Source organism: Carcharodon carcharias, chromosome 10 (assembly GCF_017639515.1).
Source record: "Carcharodon carcharias isolate sCarCar2 chromosome 10, sCarCar2.pri, whole genome shotgun sequence".
Lineage (NCBI taxonomy): Eukaryota > Metazoa > Chordata > Chondrichthyes > Lamniformes > Lamnidae > Carcharodon > Carcharodon carcharias.
This window is the reverse complement of record NC_054476.1, coordinates 52,071,525-52,098,964: the sequence shown is the minus strand read 5'-3', so window position 1 is coordinate 52,098,964 and position 27,440 is coordinate 52,071,525. Positions and strand designations below refer to the sequence as shown.

General features: G+C 39.7%; 1 protein-coding gene across 4 annotated transcripts in view; it reads right to left on the bottom strand.

The window, feature by feature from the left end:
* The window catches only part of ppp6r3 (protein phosphatase 6, regulatory subunit 3), a 115,964-nt gene that overhangs the window by 41,985 nt on the left and 46,539 nt on the right, over window positions 1-27,440 (bottom strand). For all 4 annotated transcript variants that reach the window (XM_041196850.1, XM_041196852.1, XM_041196854.1 and 1 more), the window contains 9 exons: window positions 25,476-25,588; window positions 21,239-21,352; window positions 18,897-19,026; window positions 18,149-18,301; window positions 11,709-11,867; window positions 10,751-10,815; window positions 6,529-6,644; window positions 5,335-5,420; window positions 3,789-3,875 (listed from right to left, as the gene is read on the bottom strand). In XM_041196850.1, coding sequence (XP_041052784.1) covers window positions 3,789-3,875; window positions 5,335-5,420; window positions 6,529-6,644; window positions 10,751-10,815; window positions 11,709-11,867; window positions 18,149-18,301; window positions 18,897-19,026; window positions 21,239-21,352; window positions 25,476-25,588 — 1,023 coding nt within the window. The remainder of the gene's footprint in view (window positions 1-3,788; window positions 3,876-5,334; window positions 5,421-6,528; window positions 6,645-10,750; window positions 10,816-11,708; window positions 11,868-18,148; window positions 18,302-18,896; window positions 19,027-21,238; window positions 21,353-25,475; window positions 25,589-27,440) is intronic.

The following is a 27,440-nucleotide window of genomic DNA, read 5'->3' as shown; positions in this document are numbered from 1 at the left end:
TTCAGGCATGCCCTCATCCTACGTCCACATTTTCAGTTTCCTCTGGTAAGCACTGGATAGAAATCAGGAAACTGATCTTTTGCTGCTTCTGCCCCTGCCCCCTTCCTTTATTTCCCAGTTACAAGGGCCAACTGACATTCTAGATGGAATAATTTCTGCCACTGTAAAAGAGAGACTTGCATATATGTAACATCCCGTAACATCTCTCAGAAACATTCCACAAACAGCAATTAGATTAGTGACCAGTTACTGATTTTGGTGGTGTTGATCGAGGAAGGAATGCTAAAAGAACATCAGTAGAAAACTCAATTAGTGCTGTGGGATCTTCAATATCCACCTGCTTCACCAAAGCAGGCAAACAGTCTTTGCTGTTTATGGTTAATTTGGAGGATAGTTCTCCTGACAATGCAAAACTCCTTCAGTGTGGCAGTGACTGCAAGCCTCGATTGTGTTCCAGCCCAGTCTAGGACTTGAACCAAAAACAAGTCTGACTTAGCAGTGAGGGTGATACCAGTGTACACGAGTGACTTAGTATTATAAAACATAGTACATTCCTTATCTAATGGTACCATTAGTTTATGTTGACTGCTGCAAGTAAACAGAAATCCTTTTTAGTTGAAAGACCCCTTTGAAAATTGATTAGTAATCATGGACCTCCTCCATGAAAAAAATATTTATTTATTTATTTACATCTTTTATGCTCTCCCCACCCCCACTAGAGCTATACCTTGAGTGCCCTACCATCCATTCTTAATTAGCACATTCGTTTAGATAATATCACCAACTTTAACACCTATGTGTTCTTTTGTATTATTGTTGTTGACATCTTTTGATGATCTGCTTCTATCACTGCTTGTTTGTCCCTACAACCACACCCCCACCCCACCTCTCTCTCTCTCTGCCCCCCCACACACACACCTTAAACCAGCTTATATTTCAACTCTTTCTTGGACTCGAACTCAAGTTCTGTTGAAGGGTCATGAGGACTCGAAACGTCAACTCTTTTCTTCTCCGCCGATGCTGCCAGACCTGCTGAGTATTGCCAGGTAATTCTGTTTTTGTTTTGGACCTCCTCTATCTGAATTATAATACTGTATTATACTACAACAGGAATTTATTTTTGTGCCCTTAACATTCCTTTAAGGTGAGATAGCCAGCCCACTTTTTGCTATATATATGTGGCAGCCCACCCCAATCCCAGTTTGCATGTTTATATTATTTTGCAGGCCCCTGGACCCTAGTTTGAGAACCATTGTGCTAGAATACTTCCCAATCAAATTCTAGTTGCTGGTCTTAAGCCCATAAAAAATTCAAAGTCATAAATTGTGTTGAAAAGATGTCGTATCAGCATATCTGCTCTAAGGCAAGAGAAGAAATAACAGTCTACATTTCCTTTAAATGATCTGTGAACATGCAATTCACAAAATAACTCCAAAATAGGGTTTGTGTGCCAAATATCAACAGGAAGTTAAATCTCTAAACATGTCTTGAAACAAAGTTATCCATTCTACTCAATGTCTTCATCAACGATGCATTGAATAGCACTGTAAGAAGCTATCTCAAAAGTCCTATCTTAGGCATTTACAAAATTACTACCTGTGCCTCTTCAAAGATGACACAGCAGTAAAGATGAATCACCTGGAAATGTATTACATTCCACTCAAGGGAAGAAAGAACTGTGACAGCAGCAGTAGCAATGTCTCAAAGAATAAATGTTGTATATCATTCTTAGATATGATTTTATATAGAGAAATCAATTTAAATAATTTTAAGCCACAGCCAAGATCAGCATTCTTTTATTTCTCTGGGCAAGTAGCCAATAGAGAAATCTGACTAATTAGCCCACATTCCCATGATGCTCAATTGGATTAGCTGATTACATATGCTTACTATTAATCTCTGTAATCAAAAGATAACCATGCCCAAATATTGCTCACTCTCTTGCTCAGACGTTTGAGTGGAAGTGCTACACTGTAGGAGGTGCTGTCTTCTGGATGAGATGTTAAACTGAAGCCCTTCTCAAATGGACGTAAAAGATCCCATAACACTATTTTGAAGATGATACAAGTAGTTTTCAAAGGTGTCTTGGCCAATATTTATCTCTAAACCAACACCTAAACTGAACATTTGATTATTTTTCTCATTAGATGTTTGTGTAGTTTTCAGACTGGCCAAAGGGGGATGAAATCCATTAAAGCTGATATTAAACCTGCTTGCCTGGCAGTAGGTAGTCACTTAACATGCCTACAGCAACTTGCATCCTTACATCTGCTGCCTTCTCTTGGGTTGTAACCAGGTATCAGCCTTGGCTCAGTTGGTAGCACTCTTGAACCTGGAACCTTGTGATTCAGTTGTAAGTCCCACTCCAGGACTTAAGCACAAAATTCTACTCTCACTCCAGTGCAGCATTGATGGAGTGTTGCACTGTTGGAGGTACTATCTTTCAGATGAGACATTAAACAGAGGCCCCATGTGCCTGCTCAGGTGGATGTAAACGATCCCATGGCAATATTTTGAAAAAGAACAGGGGAGTTACCCTGGTGTCTTGGCCAATATTTATCCCTCAGTCAGCATCACTGAAAAAGATTACCTGGTCATTATCACATTGCAATGTGCAAATCGGCTGCCACATTTCCAGTATTATGACTGTAAAGCACTGAGACATCTGGTGGGCATGAAAAGCACTATTTTAATGCAAGCCTTTCTTTTTTCTTCTTAAGGTTGCTCCTATGAACATGAGAGGGATATCTGTTGGAATGTTGCATTACCCTTCTCCAAATATGTAGATTAGGTTCCAATGATGGCAACAAAGTCCAAATGCAAATCTAAGGCCTGAATTGCAGGGCGGGGGGGAAAAGAGTAAAAAGAGCAGTCACTGCTTCCTCGCCAAGCCAAACAAGCGACAATGCCCCAGTTAAGATGCTTCTTTATTGCATCTATTCATCCATGCATGCATTAAACCAGTTTTAATTCTACATATCCTTCCCCTCCCCGATGTGAAAATATTCAGTTTACCAACTGTTCTATAACAACTGAGTATTTAAAATCTGATATTCTCAACATTTACAGCCACAGATTTTTTTCTAAACAACTTTTGACCAAGTTTGAGTTCTCTTAAGTACTTCTTATTTGAAAGATACAGCAATTACTTGGTAATTGAAATCAAAGTAAAACAATGCTATGTGTAAACACTTCAATCAATGACATTATGATTCCAGAGTAACAATGCATACTAATCAGCGGATTGACCACTTTTTCAGCAGTTTGTGCTTTACAAGATGTTATTGTTTTTATTTTCCCAAGATGATTTTGTTTCAAAAAGTACACTTTACTTGCTCAGAATCTTTCATCTCAATCTCCAGGAATTTCAGTTGAAGGTGTTTTATTTGAAATTGGGAGTTTAATTTGAAAAATTACCCCCCCCCCCCGCCCACCATATAAGAATTATATGCCATAAAGTCTTTAATGAGGATGAGGCAAAGTGCATTTGTAGGACCTTGGTACACAATAAGCAATAATGGCTCTGATAAATTCAATCTGTTTTGGGTCTACTTTACTTTCAAGTGATAAGAGCAGAGAATATACTGCAAAATTAAAAATGAAAATTCTTGAACAAGTAATGCACTTAGCAATGAAAAATTTCTCAAAGCATCATAGCTTAAATATTTTATATATATGGGGAGAATAATTTTAGAAGATTTTTCATTTACATTTGTATTCATGCAAGCCAGGTACTTTGTCTAATTCAAGTGAAAAAGAATTGTGTGGTCACTCAGTAAAATACTTACTTGCTGTAACCCCGAGTCTGGAGCAAATCCCGGTTCTTTAAAATCAACTTCATCATCACTTGATGAATGTATATTGTGTGTGCTAACCTGGAATATAATTTACAAGATAAAGTGATTTTACTACAAACCTAACTGATTATAGTACATTCTCATTTTCTTTCTATTGGCATCTTCATGCATAATTACACAATTTCAATGTTAAAAAAGAAATTTATGATTTAATTCAAAAGCTCTTTCAAGTTCAATACTCAAAATACATACAGCAGAGCATGCAATTTTTCACCCTTTCCCATAAACCACCTCCACTCCTTCCAGAGGAAAAAAAAGGGTTATTTTGTGAAAGTTAGCTTAGCAGTGAGCACAATTTTCTCAACTGTTTCCCCGGATTTCAAAACTGTAGACTATAATCTCACTTTACAGAGGAAGACTAAGTTTGCCTTTTATGCAAAAAACAAGATACACAGGGCAGAATCCTCTGCCGTCGGGCGGGCCGGTAGGGAGCGAGCCGCTGGCGATCGGTTTCATGGGCGGGCCAATTAAGGCGCCTAATAGCACTCAGTGCAAAAGAGCTCAGAAATCTCCCTGAGGCATGGAACTTCCTCAGGGAGATTAAGTTCAGTTTTAAAGTTGAAAATAAAATTATTCAGACATGTCCTCTCATGTGACAGTGTCAGATGAGCTGGGACATGTTTATAAATTTTCATGAAAATTTTTATTTAATTAATAAAGCCTTCATGAAATCTCATCCCGCTTTTGGATGAGGTTTCATGAAAAACATGAAGGCTGCTTAGGCTCTTCGCCTGCCTGCCAACCTTAAGGTTGAATGGGCAGCCCTGTCAACTTGTTTAATTGGTTTATTAATGGCCTTAACAGGCCTTTGACAGTTCAGTGGGCGCACAGCCAACTCTGGTGCATGCCCACCAAAAGAAGATCGGAATGACACGAGCTGACGTCGGGATGCATGCCCAACGTCACCGCACGTCATCATATGCGTTGGCATGCTTAAGAGAAAATTATCCCTATAAGAACTGCATAATGGCCAACTGACTTTTCAGAATAATTTCATGCTTTCAGAACACTGTGGGGACCTAGAAGTCCATTCCCAATTCAAAGCATGGGAATACTCTTCATATCGCCATTTGGAAGAAGGGGCAAGTTTATATAGCTGGTGTTAAATAAACTTTGTGAACTCTGTGACCATAATTTCAGTATACACATAGCCACGTCCATTGCAACATCCCTGAACCATAATTTTAGTTGAAATAACACTGCAAAACATAAAGGCAACTGAGGTCATTGCCTTCAGCTCTATTACAAACTCTGCACACTTGATTCGACCCACTTCCTTGGCCACTGTCTCATGCTGTAGCCAACTTTTTGCAGCCCTAAGTGTCTCACTGACCGAGCTGAGCTTCCAACTTTGTATTTTCAAATGATTACCTACTTTCATCTCCATAATTCCACGGCTTCATGTTTATGCAAATTGCTTTAAATTTTTTCCTCTTAATCTATCTTTCAATATTTGCATTTGTTTTCCAACACTTACCAGATCTATTGTATTCTTCTTATTGGTTTCTGCCAATGAACCTGTGGTGAAAGTCTCCCATTTTTCCCTGTAGTCCTCACTAAGATCTGAAAAAGTAAGTAGTATTGGAAACATTGTTTTTAAAAAAAGATCCACAATCTGGATTATTTATAAGACACAAAGTTTTAGAACTGGAATAATTGCTCACTGCCATATAATCATTCCCATCAAAAAACCTTTGCCCTTGGTTTGTTTACACAAAAACGGTCAGTAAAAACCACTCTTTAAAAGGAAATAGCATAACTAAAACGTTAATGCGTTATTTCCAAATATTGCTGTGCTGGAAAGTTTGGTTGACAAGTAGCAAAGAAAAATGGAATGTTAAGTGTCATAAGTCACTTATTTACCAAGTTGTGCAGACATTAAAATTTTTTCAAACGTTCTTCATAGAAATTATCTTACTCAGTCAGAAAAATAAAATGTCCCTGACAGGATGCTAGTTTTTAATACTTTCACAAGTGCTTCAACCTTTAGGGGCCTTTGAGGCTAGTGTATGATGTACTTAATGTCTCATCCTTAAAGAGATATGAAGACGGCAAGCAACAAGGATTTGTCTGATTCAGCCAGCAATGTTCCATTCCAAGAAACTAAAGATAAAAGCAGTGTTTTTAAAATGTCAGGTTAACACTCTGCAGACTGTTACCTGCACTTCTGTACAGCACTTCGCTATTTAGTATTTTTGTTAGTATTCATTTTTATTTCTGCAAATGATTGTTAACTGTAAATAAAGTTCATCAGTAGTTCAGCCATTACAGTGACCTAGCACAGCACTATTTCTGTGTTCAAAACTTAGTGAGCATAAATATATTCGCCAGAAACCTCAATTAGAATTTGGTAGAGCTGGGCTAAACTAAGCCAACGCATCAGAGACACAGCTTTCAGATCATAATTGACTTAGCCTGCTTGCGGAATCTGTTGTCAAGTTGTTTACTGGGAAAAGGAAGTTAAATGCAGTTAAATACAGTTCAATTTTCTCTCCAACCTCGTCAAAAAATAAATAGTTGGGAAATTTAAATTGCTTGCAAGAGATCAATTCATTTCAGTAATCTAAAATGTCCAAATAAAATTGTGTTTTAAGAGAAATAGTATAGGATTAGTAGTGGCTGTACTGAAACACATGTTATCAACAGAAACAAATACATTTAAAAATTGTACCTTTAAGCAGCTGATTCATTAGCACACTGTTTGGCCCTTTTTCAGCATTGTGCACAATTGCATTGGCAATCCGTGTTAAGTGACCCATGTACCCTCTCCGTCTTCCACCCGTTGATCTGAAAAAGAACAACTCAACTTCATCCACTAAACAAGGGTCTTCCATTTATTCCAAATTAAGATAGCCCAACTAAGGAAGGGAGGGAGAGAAAAGGTAATATTTCAAGAAATCTTTCTAGCAAAAGTAAAGCTGCCAATTTTCTGCTAATTGGTAGAAAGAAGTCACACAATTTTTTCAAGAATTTTGAAGGGATAATTTTCCAAGTGCAATTTGATACAATAATCAGAGACAAAGTAATAGGCACTACATATTTTATTAATGCTCTCTCTTCAAAAAGATAAGGGTTTGATTAATATACACCATTACTACCTGGGCTTGCAAATTGTTCTCCTTTTAGTGCTAAGATCTGTAATATCCTGAGATTTCAGTTTAATTGGTACAAATATAAAGGGAAAAACAGACCACAATTATATTATTAATAACCACAGAGGGCTGGCATTTCAGATTAAGACACAACTAATTCTTTTGATTTTGTTGTAGCAAAAGACATGAAAATAATAATCTAAAGTAAAGCAGTTAAATGATTAATCAACAGTAAGCTATTAAACAGTGAATCTACTTGTCACTAGGCTTGGATAAACCATCAATAATCTAGAGAATATTGAGAAAAGGAGTTTTCACAATATTAACAGATAGATATAAATGAAGAACACTATCCTTGCTTACAAATCCAGAGAAAAATGCAATACCCTTCAAAACTCAATCATATGCTGCTTTTCAAATGATTCCAAGGTCTTTGTCATACTTCCATGTGGAGAGATTCTTGTGTGAAGGACTTCCTGATATCAGCCCCAAATCAACCCTTTGTCACACTGAACCTGTGTCTTTAGGACTACTATTTCGGTTTAACTTAAGTTTTCCAGATTTACCCTTTTCAACAATATTTACTATTTTGTGCACTATGATTCTCTTTCAGTCAGTTCCTTTCAAGGCTGTAAAACACCATTTTTTTTTCAGTCTTTCCTCACAGCACAGTTGAGTGATCAGGTTAGTGATTCCATATAGGACCGCTTTGAGGTGTTGAATATTTCTCAAGTCTTTGACCAAAACTGAACCTTTGCAATTATATTGCAAATTCTGTTGCAATGTGCATTCCCTCACTCAGTCAAATATCATACAACAATGAAAACAACAATGAAAACCTCAGCAAGTCTGGCAGCATCTGTGGAGAGAGAAACAGAGTTAATATTTTGGAACAGTTCTGAACAAGAGTCACATTGTACTTGAAACACTAACTCTGTTTTTCTCTCCACAGATGCTGCCAAACCTGCTGAGTTTTTTCAGCATTTTCTGTTTACATTTCAGATTTCCAGCATCTTGCTTCCAGTATTTTGCTTTTACCACACAGCAATGACCTTACTGAGGTGGAATTAACTTCCAATAACATCCAGGCTACAACTTCCGCCAGTACATTTGAAGATGGAGCTATTCGTTTAAATTTACACCACCTAAATACAACTGCAGCAGAAATTGGAACTAGGCCAAAAAGTAACTGGGTGACTATTTGAGGATATTTATATTTCAACATTAAACAAATTTGTCCTGATCAAAGTACAACTACTTTTGTAAGATCTGTAAGTCACACTTTACAGCTTTGTCTGAAACCTGGTGATATGGAATCGAGAAGTTCACAAAAACTTGAACATTTTAAAATGCAGCATATGGTTAACAATAAACCATGTAAACAAGTCAGTCAAGTTGTGAAAAATAGACAACAGTCCATTAAAGCATTAAGAACCTACAACTCCAAAGTTCTTTTTAAGCTTTAAAAATTACACCAACTACAGCTATTAGTCAAAAACATAACTGGAGAAGTTGTATATCAGTTCTGAAAATCAATAAATCTAATCTATATTCGTGGTTGTAACTTTAACAGCTTGAGCCTTTAAAAGGCCAAGATAGCTTCTAAAAAGGTACCAGGAAACTGAGCAACAATTGAAAGCCATGGGATAAAGAAAATCTGCAATTCAAACTAGATTTTACATCTGAGAGTGACCACTGATTTGGCAACACATAGCTCAAATCTACAACTTGAAAACTAATTTGTCTGCAATACAGCATACAGCTCAATTTTATAAATGTTGTAATACATACACTAAAATATACTAATCTAAATTGGTTTAGGCAGCAATATAGTCTTTAAAAGCATAACATATCTACAGAAGCGAAGAAATACCAATAGACACACAATCTGGGCCAATGTTCTGCCTTGCCACCTTCCAGCGTGAAAATATACTAAGATAAAAGACTAAGAAATATACTAAAATTTGTTAAGATGCAAAATTTAGTTATAGAGCTACATTTGCTGTAAAACTTCTTGCTATTCTAAAAGCAAGAGCCATAGTATCAAATCCTGCAGCTATTCAAAACCAGAAAATAATGTGGCTGCATTCCTAGTTTGGAAATTCAAAAGTTTTAAGAACTTCATATCATTGTGTGGTTGCACCTGGAACAGTCATCATGAGTGTTTCCCCCTCCCCCATTTAATGATAGCTAGAACTTCAGGCAAATTTCATAGTCGAGTCTTTTAAACTAAAAAAAGAAAAATGATCCTGTTACTTTATTATGAAGAACAACAGGCTGTTGCCTTGGCTGCGGATTTTGATCTGTGTAAAACAGACAACTCAGTCTGCACATTCTTGTTTTAACAAGAATTGGGCCTGCACAGGTCAATGCAGATCGCATCATGCGTTATATATATGTGGCAGCATTAAAAAGTTTAAATAGATTTATTTTTAACACATTTTTTGTACTCCAAGGTGAATGATCTCAGTGCTGGGGAATAATACATTTCGGCAACCAGCACCAGTACTCTCATGTGAGGGATATTGTTATGATCTTGAGAGGGGCCAGCAACTTTTAAAAAGAAATTCAATTTCCCAGTTATTAACTGAAAGTATTATGCCACAACATTTCACATTTTAAACAAAAGCTTTTACTGCACAGGAGTTAACAAAGCAAATACTACTAGCTTAACACTATATTTCATAAAAACTTATTCTTTAAACCCAAAGATCCCAACAGGATACTTTCCATTCTACCCAAGTTCCCCTAAGCTTCACAGAATCTTGAGCATCCATTTGCTTCTCCTGGTGCTAAACCAAGGTGTTTCACAGCTCTTCGGGGTTCACTTTGATTCTCCTGTGTTCCTGCTATTCTCCAAGGTATGAAATTTCTTAGGGTCCTTCTACTAGAATCCAGCTAAGTGACCCTTCAACTCTCAAGCACCTCATGATTGTGGACACCACATCTCAATCATGGGCCTCACAGTTTTCTTGCTTAGTGATTCCAAATCAGAAAACACCCTTGGTTTCTGATAACCCTCTGACTGGCTTACAGCTCCTGGAAGACACTTTACGCTCCTTAAATCTGATTCCAGACTCCAACTACAACTGGCTGTTCTGTGAGAATAACACAGATGAACTCAAAACCAAAAAACCTCTCTGAATCCATCCCCACAGTGATGTGGCACTCCTGCAATGTCCCAGACAAAGATCTCAAGTAATTAAGAGGCGACCCACGTATTTTGTTTTCTCACTTCCAACTCACCTTATTAACCAAACATAGGCCACTCTTTGAATTGCAATTACTTTAAATCTGTTTACCAGCTTCTCACCAAGTGCTCTCATTTATCTTACACTTCAAAATTTCCAAACTAAAAGCTGTACTTCCAAAACATATGAATCATGAAACAAGACATTTTATGACAATACACAGTCAAGGTTCAGAGTAAACCTCGTTCTACTATGCCCCAACTACATGCTACTACATCCTGATTTACTCACCCCAGATATTTTTCATATCAATCATTCCAATGGTCTCACAAGAGGAGAGCTGCTTTGTGCAACTGACTCAACTTTAACGAGTGACTGGATGAGATTTTCCAGCCTCATTATAGATAGAATACTTTAAACAAAAAAAAATCTTCATTTCATCAATCCAGGTTGAATTCAAACCCAGGTTCCAGAAGGGAGCAAGTCACCACAATTCCCAGGCCCCTCATAGTACCTAACCTCCGAATAACATTGTTTTTTAAAATTATAATCCAAGAGAAACATTACTTTTGATTTCAGCTCAATGTAGGCTTGAGTCATTTTTACTTACTGTTCTTTTTCATTATTTTCCCACGCATCAAGTATCCTCTGAATTAATCGGCACTTCGTAAACAGCTGGATAACAAAAATCTGAGTTAGTAGATACAGTGATTGAAACTATTTAATTCATGAGTCTACTGACTTTTGGGATCAGTTAAGCCATTTCAGACTCAGCTGTTGAGGTACCAGATACTCTGAATAGAAGGTGAAAACAGTTTCTAAGCAAGCGACAAAGATGAAAATCAAAAATAGTATTTTTCAACTAGAAGAGTTTTGATACAAATACCGGTTTTGAAATAAAAGTTCGCAAGAATCTTTTTATGAAGATCCCATTTTTTCCAAAACAGTTAAACATATCTTTACTACTAAAATGGTTGAGCCTACGAAAATCTTAAAACATCTGAAACCTTTCTATTCTAAAAGGCACTTTATGGCTTTAATTCAGAATCCCCGAGGGTAAATTGCCCACAAGTGAACAAAAATCATCTAAAAAGGATTTAAGTCACAAAGGACAAAATTTCCTCCCCCAAAAGGTGGAGCCATAATTCAGACAATTCTACAAACTGAAAGAAAATCAGACTTAAATGCATTATAAAACTGCCCTTAAATTGAGGCACAAAGAACAACTGGGAGCGGAGAGTACAGTCTGAGAATGGCTATAAAGCACAGGAGTTACACAAGAATAATGGTTCATCACAGGGGGCCTGAATTGGTGTCCAAATGTTTGTTTCACACTGATGAACCAAAGTACAAGCCAAACATGAACCTACAATAAGTCATATCAGAAAGCATGCTCAAGATATCTCAAACATGACACAATTTTTAAGTACAACAGCAACAAATACTTTTACCCGAATCAAGATTGGATCGGGAGAAACACACATTAGTATATCCGACAGCGTACTGTCCAACATTCATGATCCAACTTTAACAACGCAATGCCCAATTACACAAAGTAAAGGTCTTACATGTTTTATTAATATATTTTCTGTGGCAGTATTGGAGTTATCCTCTATATTGTTTTCTGTGCTGGCATCATGGGGTGGAGGGCTTCCTAAGATCGTTGCAACGCAAATTTCTACTTGCACATGAAGAAAATTATTCCAAACGTATCTGAAGTACATATCCTTCGTTTTAAAAAAAAAAATCAATTAAATTTCTGGATTCAGCGCACAATGAAAGTTAATTTTAATAAAGAAACATCTTTAAGTTCTTAAAATACTCAAGCAAAATAATTATACATTCATAGATTGCTGTACAGATAATTGTTTACATAAGCAAATCATCAAATGATAGCCACAAATTCATCTCTCTCCCCTCCCTCTTGTTTTTGCCAATTATCTTCAATCCGCATCCTTCTGGTACCAGCCATCTTGTCAGTGGAAACTGTTTTGCCGTCTATATAAAGTATAATAAATATGAGCAGGAGGAGGCCTCGAGCCTGCTGTGCCATTCAATAAAATGATGGTTTAAACAAAAACAGAATTACCTGGAAAAACTCAGCAGGTCTGGCAGCATCGGCGGAGAAGAAAAGAGTTGACGTTGAGTCCTCAAGACCCTTCGACAGAACTTGAGTGAATCCAAGAAAGGGGTGAAATATAAGCTGGTTTAAGGCGTGTGTGTGTGTGTGTGTGTGTGTGTGTGTGTGTGTGTGGGGGGGGGGGGGGGGTTGGTGGTTTGGGTGGGGGGAGAGAAGTGGAGGGGGTTGGTGTGGTTGTAGGGACAAACAAGCAGTGATAGAAGCAGATCATCAAAAGATGTCACAGACAACAGAACAAAAGAAAACATAGGTGTTAAAGTTGGTGATATTATCTAAACGAATGTGCTAATTAAGAATGGATGGTAGGGCACTCAAGGTATAGCTCTAGTGGGGGTGGGGAGAGCATAAAAGATTTAAAAATATTTAAAAATAATGGAAATAGGTGGGAAAAGAAAAATCTATGTAATTTATTGGAAAAAACAAAAGGAAGGGGGAAGAAACAGAAAGGGGGTGGGGATGGAGGAGGGAGCTCAAGACTGAAAGTTGTTGAATTCAATATTCAGTCCGGAAGGCTGTAAACTGCCTAGTCGGAAGATGAGGTGTTGTTCCTCCAGCTTGCGTTGGGCTTCACTGGAACAATGCAGCAAGCCAAGGACAGACATGTGGGCAAGAAAGCAGGGTGGAGTGTTAAAATGGCAAGCGACAGGGAGGTTTGGGTCATTCTTGCGGACAGACTGCAGGTGTTCTGCAAAGCGGTCGCCCAGTTTACGTTTGGTCTCTCCAATGTAGGGGAGACCACATTGGGAGCAATGAATGCAGTAGACTAAGTTGGGGGAAATGCAAGTGAAATGCTGCTTCGCTTGAAAGGAGTGTTTGGGCCCTTGGACGGTGAGGAGAGAGGAAGTGAAGGGGCAGGTGTTACATCTTTTGCGTGGGCATGGGGTGGTGCCATAGAAGGGGGTTGAGGAGTAGGGGGTGATGGAGGAGTGGACCAGGGTGTCCCGGAGGGAGCGATCCCTACGGAATGCCGATAGGGGGGGGTAAAGGGAAGATGTGTTTGGTGGTGGCATCATGCTGGAGTTGGCGGAAATGGCGGAGGATAATCCTTTGAATGCGGAAGCTGGTGGGGTGATAAGTGAGGACAAGGGGGACCCTATCATGTTTCTGGGAGGGAGGAGAAGGCGTGAGGGCGGATGCGCGGGAGATGGGCCGGACACAGTTGAGGGCCCTGTCAACGACCGTGGGTGGAAAACCTCGGTTAAGGAAGAAGGAGGACATGTCAGAGGAACTGTTTTTGAAGGTAGCATCATCGGAACAGATGCAACGGAGGTGAAGGAACTGAGAGAATGGGATGGAGTCCTTACAGGAAGCGGGGCGTGAGGAGCTGTAGTTGAGGTAGCTGTGGGAGTCGGTAGGTTTGTAATGGATATTGGTGGACAGTCTATCACCAGAGATTGAGACGGAGGAGTCAAGGAAGGGAAGGGAAGTGTCACAGATGGACCACATGAAAATGATGGAGGGGTGGAGATTGGAAGCAAACTTAATAAAGTTTTCCAAGTCCCGACGAGAGCATGAAGCAGCACACAAGTAATCATCGATGTACCGGAGAAAGAGTTGTGGAAGGGGGCCGGAGTAGGACTGGAACAAGGACTGTTCCACATACCCCATAAAGAGACAGGCATAGCTGGGGCCCATGCGGGTACCCATAGCCACACCTTTTATTTGGAGGAAGTGAGAGGAGTTGAAGGAGAAATTGTTCAGTGTGAGAACAAGTTCAGCCAGTCGGAGGAGAGTAGTGGTGGATGGGGATTGTTCAGGCCTCTGGTCGAGGAAGAAGCCAAGGGCCCTCAGACCATCCTGGTGGGGGATGGAGGTGTAGAGGGGGATTGGACGTCCATGGTGAAGAGGAAGCGGTTGGGGCCAGGGAACTGGAAATTGTTGATGTGATGTAAGGTGTCAGAGGAATCATGGATGTAGGTGGGAAGGGACTGGACAAGGGGAGAGAGAAGGGAGTCAAGATAACGAGAAATGAGTTCTGTGGGGCAGGAGCAAGCTGAGACGATCGGTCTACCGGGACAGTTCTGTTTGTGGATTTTAGGTGGGAGGTAGAAGCAGGCTGTCCGAGGTTGGGCGACTACCAGGTTGGAAGCTGTGGGAGGAAGATCCCCAGAGGAGATGAGGTCACTGACAGTACTGGAAACAATGGCTTGATGTTCAGTGGTGGGGTCATGGTCCAGGGAGAGGTAGGAGGAAGTGTCTGCGAGTTGACGCTCAGCCTCCGCGAGGTAGAGGTCAGTGCGCCAGACAACAGCACCACCCTTGTCAGTGGGTTTGATGACAATGTCAAGGTTGGACCTGAGAGAATGGAGTGCAGTAAGTTCAGAGAGAGAGATTAGAATGGGTGAGAGGAGCAGAGAAATTGAGACAACTAATGTCGCGCCGACAGTTCTCAATGAAAAGATCAAAAGAAGGTAAGAATCCAGAGGGAGGGGTCCAGGTGGAGGGAGAATATTGGAGGTGGGTGAAAGGATCCGTTGAACAGGGAGAGGACCCCTGCCCAAAGAAGTGAGTCCGGAGACAAAGACGGCGGAATAAGAGTTCAGCATCATACCGAGCCCGAAATTCATTGAGGTGAGGGCGTAAGGGTATGAAACTAAGTCCTTTGCTGAGCACTGAACTTTCAGCATTGGAGAGGGGAAGGTCAGGGGGTATAGTGAATACACGGCTGGGGCTGGGATTGGAAGATGGGGTGGGGACGGAGGGACAGGCAGGGGTGGAGGGTCCTAGATGGGTGTTGGTGTCGATGAGTTGTTGGAGCTTGCATTCCTTAGTACTTGAGAGAAAGAGAAAAAGTTTCTTGTTGAGGCGTCGGATGAGACGAAGAATAAAATGAAACTGGGGGCACGCGCAGCTTTGAAAAAGGGTACGGCGGTGCTGCTGGAGGGAGAGGTCGAATGTGTTCATATGGCGGCGCATGGCACTGAGTGTGGATCTCAGAATGTGACGGGAACAGCAGTCTGAGAAACGTTTTATGTCCCAGAGATACCTGTAATCCTGGATGGGTTCGAAATATGAGGGCTCTTGTCGGGACTTGGAAAAATTTATTAATTTTGCTTCCAATCTCCACCCCTCCATCATTTTCACGTGCTCCATCTGTGACACTTCCCTTCCCTTCCTTGACCTCGCTGTCTCAATCTCTGATGATAGACTGTCCACCAATATCCATTACAAATCTACCGACTCCCACAGCTACCTTGACTACAGCTCCTCACACCCCGCTTCCTGTAAGGACTCCATCCCATTCTCTCAGTTCTTTCACCTCCGTCGCATCTGTTCCGATGATTCTACCTTCAAAAACAATTCCTCTGACATGTCCTCCTTCTTCCTTAACCGAGGTTTTCCACCCACGGTCGTTGACAGGGCCCTCAACCGTGTCCGGCCCATCTCCCGCGCATCCGCCCTCACGCCTTCTCCTCCCTCCCAGAAACATGATAAGGGTCCCCCTTGTCCTCACTTATCACCCCACCAGCCTCCACATTCAAAGGATCATCCTCCGCCATTTCCAGCATGTTGCCACCACCAAACACATCTTCCCTTCACCCCCCCTATCGGCATTCCGTAGGGATCGCTCCCTCCGGGACACCCTGGTCCACTCCTCCACCACCCCCTACTCCTCAACCCCCTGCTATGGCACCACCCCATGCCCACGCAAAAGATGTAACACATGCCCCTTCACTTCCTCTCTCCTCACCGTCCAAGGGCCCAAACACTCCTTTCAAGTGAAGCAGCGTTTCACTTGCATTTCCTCCAACTTAGTCTACTGCATTCGTTGCTCCCAATGTGGTCTCCCCTACATTGGAGAGACCAAACATAAACTGGGCGACCGCTTTGCAGAACACCTGCGGTGTCCGCAAGAATGACCCAAACCTTCCTGTCGCTTACCATTTTAACACTCCACCCTGCTCTCTTGCCCACATGTCTGTCCTTGGCTTGCTGCATTGTTCCAGTGAAGCCCAACGCAAACTGGAGGAACAACACCTCATCTTCCGACTAGGCACTTTACAGCCTTCCGGACTGAATATTGAATTCAACAACTTTCAGTCTTGAGCTCCCTCATCCATCCCCACCCCCTTTCTGTTTCTTCCCCCTTCCTTTTGTTTTTTTCCAATAACTTATATAGATTTTTCTTTTCCCACCTATTTCCATTATTTTTAAATCTTTTATGCTCTCCCCACCCCCACTAGAGCTATACCTTGAGTGCCCTACCATCCATTCTTAATTAGCACATTCGTTTAGATAATATCACCAATTTTAACACCTATGTGTTCTTTTGTTCTGTTGTCTGTGACATCTTTCGATGATCTGCTTCTCACTGCTTGTTTGTCCCTACAACCACACCAACCCCCTCCACTTCACACACGCGCACACGCGCACACACGCACACACACCTTAAACCAGCTTATATTTCACCCCTTTCTTGGATTCACTCAAGTTCTGTCGAAGGGTCATGAGGACTCGAAACGTCAACTCTTCTTCTCCGCCGATGCTGCCAGACCTGCTGAATTTTTCCAGGTAATTCTGTTTTTGTTTTGGATTTCCAGCATCCGCAGTTTTTTGTTTTTATCTAAATGATGGTTGATCTGACTTGGCCTCAACTCCACTTTCTTCTGTTTGCCATAACCCTCAATTCCACTGTAGTTCAAAAACCTATTTACCGCAGCCTTGAATATGTTCAATGATACAACCTAAACAGCTTTCTGGGACAAAAAATTCCAAAATTTCAAGATCTTCTGTGAGAAGAATTTCCTCCTTAACTCAGTCTTGATTAGGTGGCCCCTTATTCTGAAATTGTCTCTCTAGTTCTAGATTCTCCCACATGAGGAATATCCTCTCAGCATCTACCCCATCAAGCCCCTTCAGAACATTTTATATTTCAATAAGATCATTCTCATTCTTTGAAACTCCAATGCATATAGATACCAACCTGCTCAACTTTTCCTCGTAAGACAACCCCTTTATCCCAGGAATCAAACCTAGTAAGCTTTCTCTGAACTGCCTCCAATGTAAATACATCTCTCCTTAAATAAGGAGACAAAGAACTGTATGCAGGACTCCAGCTATGGCCTCAACAACACCCTGCACAGTTGTAGCAAGACTTCCCCACCCTTACAAAAAAGGCTAACATTACATTTGCCTTCCCAATTACTTGCTATACCTAAATGCTAGCCTGCATGATTCATGCACAAGATCCTTCTGAAATGCAGCATTCTGCAGTTTCTCTCCATCTAAATAATTTTTTCCCTTGCATTATGCTCCATTGGCCCACATACTTAGCCTACCTATACCCTTTGCAGACAATGTATCCCTCACAACTTGCTTTTCACCTATCTTGGTATAGTTAGAAATTTTGGCTTTAATACACTTGGTCCCTACAAAGTCATCAATATAGATTGCAAATAGTTGAGCCGCCAGCACGGATCCCAGTGGCACACTATTTGTTACAGTTTTCCAATCTGAAATGACCCAGTTATCCAGATTCCCTATTTTCTGCAAGTTAGTCAATCTTGTCTATATTAGCCCTAATAATGAGCCCACATCATGAGCTCATATCTTGTGCAGTAACCTATTATGTAACACCTTATCAAAACACCTAAGAATTTTGAACACTTCTATTAAATCTCCCCTTAACCTACTCTGTTCTACATAGAGAACACAATCCCAGTTTCCTCGCCACCTTTCCCATGGATCTGACATCTTTACTCTTCTTTGCACCCTACCCACACCTCGTTTTCTAACTACTATCAGATCTAAGAGGTTTACATAGATTATTACAAAAAAAATGGTTAACAATAAAATCAGTTCCCATTATTCAAACTATTAACTGCCTATAAATGGAACATAAAACACCAGCACCTGGTGGATCCTCACCAATAACACCTCCATTGTGTTGAGTTTTACAAACTCTGCATTAATGCTGTGCGTGTTTGTTTGCAGAAGGCTGGCTACAAGTCTGACCACGTTCAGGCGTGTATTCCCCACTGGTGTTTCTAATACTCCCCAGGTAGTTTTCATTGCACTTTTCTACAAATAAAAAGGGACAGTGAAGATAGGTCAAACAGATTATCAAATGAAATCAAAATGGTCACATTTTTATGGCAAGTTCTTTAATGAAATGCAACTGAACACCTTAAAAGATGCTTTGCTATCTTTACAATATTTGCTCGTTTCTAAGATTTTTCATCTTTCTTTAAATCTTCCCAATATGGCCATTCCTTTGGCTGCATAGATATCAATTCATTACTACGAAAATTGGGTATATAATTTATACTTTATAGCAGTGTAATTCTGATTGATGGTAACATTAATAGAAAACCCAGGTTACCATTGAAGCAAGAATTCTATTTCTCTATCCTTCGCTCCAATTTTAAGGTGTTGCAAATTAATTTATTCAATGCATCCCTAGCGCTAGTAGGATCTTTGTGACACTAAATCTGCATGCTAACACAAGAATGGCATGTGTAAGCCAAATTACCAAGAAAACCCAGCAGTTGGAGTTCTTGCATAACAAGGAACAATATTTTATTAATTAGCTTGGTCACATTAGTGAAGTCATCAGTTTTAAAGGTAAATAAATCTGCATATATCAAAGTACTGAAAGCCATTAAATCCATTTTACCTTAGGAGGCTCAAGTAGTAGTTGATGGAAGTCTTTAAGTCTTTGTCTAATGGCTTGTAATGTGCTATTACTCACAGAAAAGGCTGCATGGTTGATACCAGTTGGGCAGATCTCTAGCTGACCTTCAAAACTAGAAAAACAATTGAAAGTAAGTTCTGTATTATTGCTGTGATCATACAAGAGGAAAATGGGAAAGATCACTTAAGCAATCAAGCCAACCCCAACTAGACATGGAGCTGCAGATTCACCTGCACCCTCACCCCTTCATGTATGCCCTGAAAGGGGCAAAAAAAACCTGTGACCAATTTAGGAAGATACTCTTGGGAATGCTACCTTAATCCCCTAAGACAAATCAAGCAAGCTCTCAAAGACTACTGTAATTCAGAAGCCAAGCTATTACTGTGCAACATATATTTAATAACTTGAATGTCCTCTCTCAGGAACTCATCTAGTTCACTTTTGAAAGGCTGCAATGAGCCCATAATCATTGCAAATTTTGAGAATCTAATCTAGTAGGTGACGACACTCTGAAAAAATATTCTGGTCCATCTCTTCGCTTGTGTTTTTTTATAATTATGATTATATAGTTTTCCGTTTCTTATCCACTTTAGATCCAACCCTTCATTATTTCAAAAGCCACAATCACAACTCGTCTCAAGTCAATTTTTTTGTAATGAAAGCAGAATAAATCCTGGAGCCATTTTGATAGGCAAGATCATAAGAAATAGAAGTAGCAACACATTTGGCCCATCAGGCTTGCTCCGCCATTCAGTAAGATCATGACTGATGGGATTGTGGCCTTAATTCTATTTTCTGCCTGCCCCCACCAAAACTCTAGACTCCTTTGTAGATCAAGAATCTGTCTCACTCAGTCTTGAATATATCCAATAACCTAGCCTCCATTATTCTCTGGGGAAGAGAATCCCAAAGACTAACAACCCTTTGAGAAAAGAAACTCCTCCTCATCTCTGGTTCAAATGAGAAACCCCTTATCCTTAAACTGTGCCACCTAGTTTAGACTCCCTCACATAGAAAAACATCCTCTCAGCATCTACTCTGTCAAGCCCCCTCATATTTCAATAAGATCACCTAATTTTTCTAAACTCCAATGAACCCATTTAACCTGATCATATAAGACAACCCCTTCATCCCAGGGATCAGCCTAGAAAACCTTCCAATGGAAGTATATCCCTCCAAATTTTGCCAAAAACTGGAACTGTATTGGTGCAATCTCACCAATGCCCTGTACAGTTGTAGCAAGATTTCCCTACTTTTATACTCCACAGTGGCAGTGTGTAACAGTTCACTCAGGGAGTCAGAGTTGCTGTGGCTACATGCACCTTTACATGCATATTGCAGTCTGAAGCTACGAATAGTTATGGTAGAGGCTCCAATTTTCTTTCCAATACATGGCTGACAAGGAATCTCTCCTGCTCTTAGAGTGTGCCACTGGCGTGTGTTGGAAGGAATACCAGGTGGTTACTCAACCTGTCTGGCTGCGTTATGAATGCACTTTCCTTGTCCATCAAGTCCTGGAATGGGACTTGAACCCAGAGCTTCTTGCTCAGAGGCAGGGACACTACCCATTGTGTCACAAGACCTCTTTATACTCCATCCCCCTTGTAATAAAGGCCAACATTCTATTTGCTTTTCTAATTACTTCCTTACCTGCGTGCTAATTTTTTTTTTGAGATTCACATATAAGGATGCCCAGATCCCTCTGTACTTAACTATGCTGCAGTCTCTCTTCATTTAAACAATATTCTGCTTTTCTATTCTTCCTCCAAAGTGGACAACCTCACATTTTCCCATATTATAATCGACCTGGCAAGTCACTTAACCTATCTATATCTAGTGTAGACTCTTCTATCTATCTTTGTATCATCAGTGAATGACCATCAAATTGGCCATCATTTTAACTGTTCGCCTCCAGAGCTTTTCCATGGCGTCAATACCACTCATTCCATATGCTGGTCAAAGCCAGATACAATATACTCCAAATTCAGCCTAAGTATAGCATTCTTAGTTTTATATTGTATTGTAAATACACAATCCAATTGCCCCAGTACCTAAAACTCCAAATGCTTTTCTAATGTTTGTCAAACAGCTTGTTGGCCTTCAATAATTTATTCACTATGATCTCACAAGCCCCTCTTGGTCTACAAGTTTCAGCAGGTAATCTTGTATTATATATAAATGCCTGAAATTGGCTATTGCATTATGGACACATGCTTGAAGTTTCCCAAACCCAAATGAATCACACTGCAGTGATCCAACACAATTATAGTAGAATTATTACATGGAGCTGAGCTCCGGATTACATGCAGAAATAACTGACTCACGCTGGTCTTCGAGTCTCCAGTAATGTCAACAATATTTGGATACAGCTCACAATTGCTGATTCAGTCTTTTCCTTATCAAGGACATTTGAAAGCAAGTATTCTAAAGTTTCTTGCCTGAAAAAAAAATGATGGGCAGTTTTAAGATTAAACAAGTTTCTATTTTCACCATTACTATTAGAATTAAAACAAAGAAACAAAAGAAAGACTTGCACTTATACAGTGCTTTCACAATCACCGGACATCTCCAGATGCAGCAGATAATTCACCCCCAAGAAACTCCAACAAACAACAATGTGGTTATAACCAGATAATCTGTTTTTGTGATGTTGATTGAGGGATAAATATTGGCCAAGACACCAGAGGTAACTGCCCTGCTCTTCTTCAAAATAGTGCCATGGGATCTTTTAAGTCCACCTGAGCAAACAGATGGGGCCTCAGTTTGATATCTCATTGATAGAGCACTGGAGTGTCAGCCTTGACAGTAACAGCATTACCAGAGCATATAAAAAGCCACATTCAAATCCACTGTGGAGATTTATGGTGACCAATTTGACTACTGAATTCTTCATAGCCACCATATCAAGTTTCTTTGCAAGGCTGAATCCATCTCCCTTAGCCATCCAATTGTCTTCAATAGAAAAAATTTCAGTTGGCATTCAACTGAGGTTCCAGTGAACGATGCAAGGAGAGGCCACATGAATATATTCCAAAATCTAATAAGTGATACCAATTTATTCTGCACAACTATTTCTGCTCAGTCAGAACTGCAATAATATTTTGTTGATAAAAATGGAAGAATGCATTTCCATTCTATTCCATAATAGGCAGGTATGGTATCTTTAAACACGTGCTCCCGTATTTTATTCTTTGTAGATAGCACCGTAACAAGAGCCTAAGACAATTTTGCTCCCCAAAGCAAAATAGTTCTATTGTATGCTGTGAAACAAAAGACTACATCCTGTGAAGCAAATGACTAAATTGTGGATATTTTAGCAGTATATTTGGTTGATTTTATAATTATGTGCATGTGGAAAAGATAAACCAATTATCTTTATTATATATTCATTTAACTACTTGGTTGATTTTATTTTTCACTTTTTCAAAATACATATACAAAGCAAGATGAGATGGAAAATGGTGTAGGATAGCTAGGTTGCAGGTATCGTACATAGCCCTTCAAACTCCGAGTAGAGCTGTGTGTTTGGGTATTATTGGCAAAGTGATGTTGGGATCTGGGAGCATAACAAGGGGAGATTGTGTTTTGGAGGTCACTTGTGCAGAGTGGAAGTAGTGAATTAGCAGTGAAGAATATAAAAATTTCATAGAGTGCACATATAAAAGGAGGATGTTGTTGCAGTGCAAGGAAAGAGCTGCGGGCAAGATGATTGGGTAGCACTAGGAAGGGGGCAAGATGGATCTTATATGTGGGAGGTCTGGACAAGGTACCAGGGTGCAACTGCCAAGAGTGGAAAGGGCTATCTGATTACTAGTATCGTAATAATGATTGAGATGATAGTTTTAATTAGGAGAAGGATTGGAATAGCAGTGGAAAGCTATGATGATGAAAAGCTAATGGTGACTATGAAACTACAGAATTGTCATTTAGCCCATCAGGTTCACTAATGTCTTTTAGAACACACAGGGACATCAAGCCTTCATATAAAGCCATTTGTGTCTAAATTGCTGAATTGTACTCAAACTGATTCTGTGCCAACATGATAGAGTATGATGCAATTCATTCATCAATTCTGGCAGCTTTATTGATGCATTGCATCTTACATGGCAACTCCTTCTGAGATTCATTGAATTTGCATAATATGCATGAATTTTAAAATAAGCGCTCAGGAATAAGTTCTGATCTCAAAAAGGCATTCAGTCTATGTTGCGATTTCGTGACATGACAATTGCCTCAATTTTAATCCATAAAACTTCAGCTTCTGGCATTAGACGCAATTTTCACGAACCCTGCAGGCATTGTGAAATAAAGTCCATATGTTTATTACATTTGGAAGTAGTAAAATTCTCTTTTTTCACATTGGCCTCCAATCCGCTTGCCTCTTACCTCTATTTTCCTCTTCTTTCCTATCCCTTAATCCTTCATGAACTTCAATCTCCTCTCCTCTTGATGTCAGAAGTTCAACTTGGGGGCAAATAGCAACTTTCTGCATCCTATCAGTTGGTTTCAACTCGAGCGCGGCTCAGGTCAGGGATGAAGATGGTGACACGTACAGATTTCGCAATGGTTTCGGTCCTTTAAATGTTTAACTGGAGGAACTTGTGATCTTATCCAGGACTGGATGGCAGACAAGCAATCTGGCAACTCAGAGGCAATGAAGGGGTCAAGGGGAAAGCGAGAGCTGATGTCACCCAAACTTACATGAAACACAATACCATGTCTTGAGATGGTGTTGCCAAGGGGCAGTATTTAGATGAGCTAGAAAATAGGGTCAGGGTAGGCCCTTGAGGAATTCCAAGTTACTTTGCAGAGGCAAGAAAATGCTTTAGATGGCTGAATATGTAACAGCGGAACAAGGTGAGGGCAATCTGCTCAGCTGGACGATGGAGCAGTTGGAGGATGATGATGTCAAAGGTTGCACAGAAACTAAGAATGACTAGGAGGAATATAATGCATCAAGATTACAGTCACAGGGAATATAATTTGTGAATTTGGTTAAGACTGTTCAGTGCAGTAGCAGGGGTTGAAACCTAATTGGTAATATGCAAACATGGAGTTGCAAGAAAGATGAGCACAGCTTTGGGAGGGGACATACTTCAAAATCTTTAAAATTAATGGGACCTTGACGATGGGATCAAATGAGGTCTAATGCCAGAAAATGAAGCTTTATGGATTAAAACTGAGGCAACTGTCATGTCACGAAAGAATATGTCACAAGTCTCAAATCAAAAGGATTTTGGCAGTTAGGAAGCAAAACAAAGACAAAGTTGTATGGAATAGAGTTCTATCTATTCAAAATATTTTCCCCTCCTCCATCCTCCTCAAATTTATGCTGCTTAAAAAGATTACATTTTTGAAAACAAGGAAGCTCACCTAATAGAGATCTATAAAATTCTGAAAGCTTTTGATGTGGATACTGTCAGAATGTTTCCTCTTGTGGGGAAGAGCAGGACTAGAGGCCATCAAAATAAGATAGTCTCCAAGAAATCAAATAGGGAATGCAAAAGATACTTTTTTACCCAAAGAGAATGTGGATCTTGTTACCAAGTAGGGGTTGAAGCAAATGGCACAGGTGCACTTAAGGGGAAACACTAGACTAACATTTGAGGGAGAAGGGAATAGAGGGTTATAATAATAGATTTTAGATAAAGGAAGGATGGGAGGGGGCTCGTGTAGAGCATAAATACATGCTTGGAATGGCTGGACCAGTTTCTGTGCCGTATATCCTATGTAATCCTAACAATGCCTTCTAACGATAAAAAAATTAAAACACTTCACAACTCCAGTGTCACTCCAGAAATGTAGATTCAAGCAATTCCATTAAAAGTAGCACCAATTTGAAGTTAGATGGCACAAGTATGCACCTAGCCCAGAGATAAAAGTGCTACTAGCTAAATTTTAGCCCCAAGTCTGTTTGAAGCATCACTACCACTGAAGTGGATAGAACTATTCTGAACAAGACTTGCCATGCTAGCCTGCCACCACAGAAACACTGGGAACGTAAGGGCCAAGGGAGTAGAAAGCCAAAATAGTGGGTAGTGAGAAGACAAACATCTAAGATGTTTAAGATTATCTAAATCATATATCTGGCTTTAGGAAAAGTGCATCATTTATTAGTTTCCTTTTGATAACCCAAGCTTACAAGGAGGACACTGTAATAAGGAACTAATCACATGTAGCAACCTACTTTCAAGCTATTTTTCTTCAGATTTCGGGACATAATGAACATGGTCAATTCAACCAAAATCCATTTTTTAAAGATTTTCAAATCACTACTGCTTTTGATATTTAAATGATAAATCATTTCAAAGGCTCCAATGCTTTTTATAAGAACTATTGATACAATTTTATAAATAATTATCAACTTTAACTAATTACATACATATATATAGACTTAATGTTCTCATCCTTTCAAAAGAATAAAATTGCTTTCTCATCTGACTTAAGTTTGAAATCAAAGAATTTTCCTTTAATATAATTTACCCCATCATCAAGACCAAAATAAAATTAAATGTTAGCTTTATTAAGTGGCTTTCAAACAATTTCTATCAAATTACATACTTCTCTATTGTTGACAGAAGTGGATCTGGTTCTGGAGAACTCTGCATTTGAATCATTTGGTCTCTGCTGAGGCGGACGATTTCACACAATGATTGTGATGCATTTGAGTGCCTCTAAAAAAACAAATGTTGGATATTTGAAGTAATTTAGTTTAGAACTCATTAAAAATTCAGTTGTATTCGAAAAGAGCTTAGCAGACATGTTTTCACCTTCAAGCCTGAAATGCAAAGCAAGTGAATGGTTTTAACAGTATACCATCCAGAGTAACAAATTCACCAAGTTACTAGTTCTGATGAAAGGTCACCGACCTGAAAACTACTCTCTGTTCATAAATGGTGCCTGACCTGCTGAATATTTTCAGCATTTGCTGTTTCTATTTCATTATTTTACTAATGGGTTACAGATACCACTTTCTTTTAAAAAATAAAAGGAAGTGTAGCATTACATGAAAAATACTGAATAGAACGATAGATTAGTTACCATCAGTATGATCTCCTTCTTCAAAAGGAAATTCTAACCCCACATACAAATATGATATCGCCATCAGGCCTCTGAGAAAAACAACATACAACTCAATCATTGTACTCCTAGTTCCTTTAAGACAACCCTTTCAAGCAGCTTTGAGACTTCTGATTGCTTTGTTAGGTTTGAATGGTCAAATAAGTCAGAATACTTGTAAGTTGATCAATACCCAAGGACGTCTTCTTCAGTCAATTAAATATTGAGAATAATCTGAGGGGGAGGAGAAACATGTACAGAAATCTGTTCTGCCCGAAGATTGACAGCCACTAACAAAATATCTCAGAACTTGTAGGAAAAGTCAGACTTTTGTTCTGAAATGTGGCAATGGAGCTTATCTCTGGATAATTCCTTTAGTCAAAAATCAAAATATCAAATGATCTTCCAAAGGCTGTTGTGTACTCCAATCCAGATATTGGATCGTATTAATTACCATATCCATATGGCATCAGGATGAAAGACTGTTTATTGATATAACTGACAATGGTCATGTGATCACTATATTTCCACAACATTGATGTTTACACTGAAGAAACCAGAGGCCTGTCAGTTTTCAAAGTTGTATCTGTATAAATGCAAGGTGCAACAAAATTCACCCACATCCAGATAGGCTCCTGCCTTACAAAAGGAAGCAGTGATCAGAGGATTAGAGTCACAACACAGCTATGTCATGATCACTGCTAAAGTGTGCCAAATGCACTCCGCCCTCCAACAGGGACACTGAGGACAACAGAAATGCAAACAGCTCACTTGCACTGGATATCTCAATAACTTGTGTATTGCATAATAAAAAATTGCTGATGTCCCGCTCCTTCTTTAAAAAATGTTTTGAACAAAATGCTGATGATTCCTTCAAGATAACCTTGTGTTTGAAATTGCCAAACTTGTTTGTATTAATCACAAAACAAAAACAAAAACAGAATTACCTGGAAAAACTCAGCAGGTCTGGCAGCATCGGCGGAGAAGAAAAGAGTTGACGTTTCGAGTCCTCATGACCCTTCGACAGAACTTGAGTTCGAGTCCAAGAAAGAGTTGAAATATAAGCTGGTTTAAGGTGTGTGTGTGGGGGGGGCGGAGAGAGAGAGGTGGAGTGGGGGTGTGGTTGTAGGGACAAACAAGCAGTGATAGAAGCAGATCATCAAAAGATGTCAACAACAATAACATCTTTTGATGATCTGCTTCTATCACTGCTTGTTTGTCCCTACAACCACACCCCCACTCCACCTTTCTCTCTCTTTCCGCCCCCCACACACACCTTAAACCAGCTTATATTTCAACTCTTTCTTGGACTCGAACTCAAGTTCTGTCAAAGGGTCATGAGGACTCGAAACGTCAACTCTTTTCTTCTCCGCCGATGCTGCCAGACCTGCTGAGTTTTTCCAGGTAATTCTGTTTTTGTTTTTGTTTTGGATTTCCAGCATCCGCAGTTTTTTTGTTTTTATATTT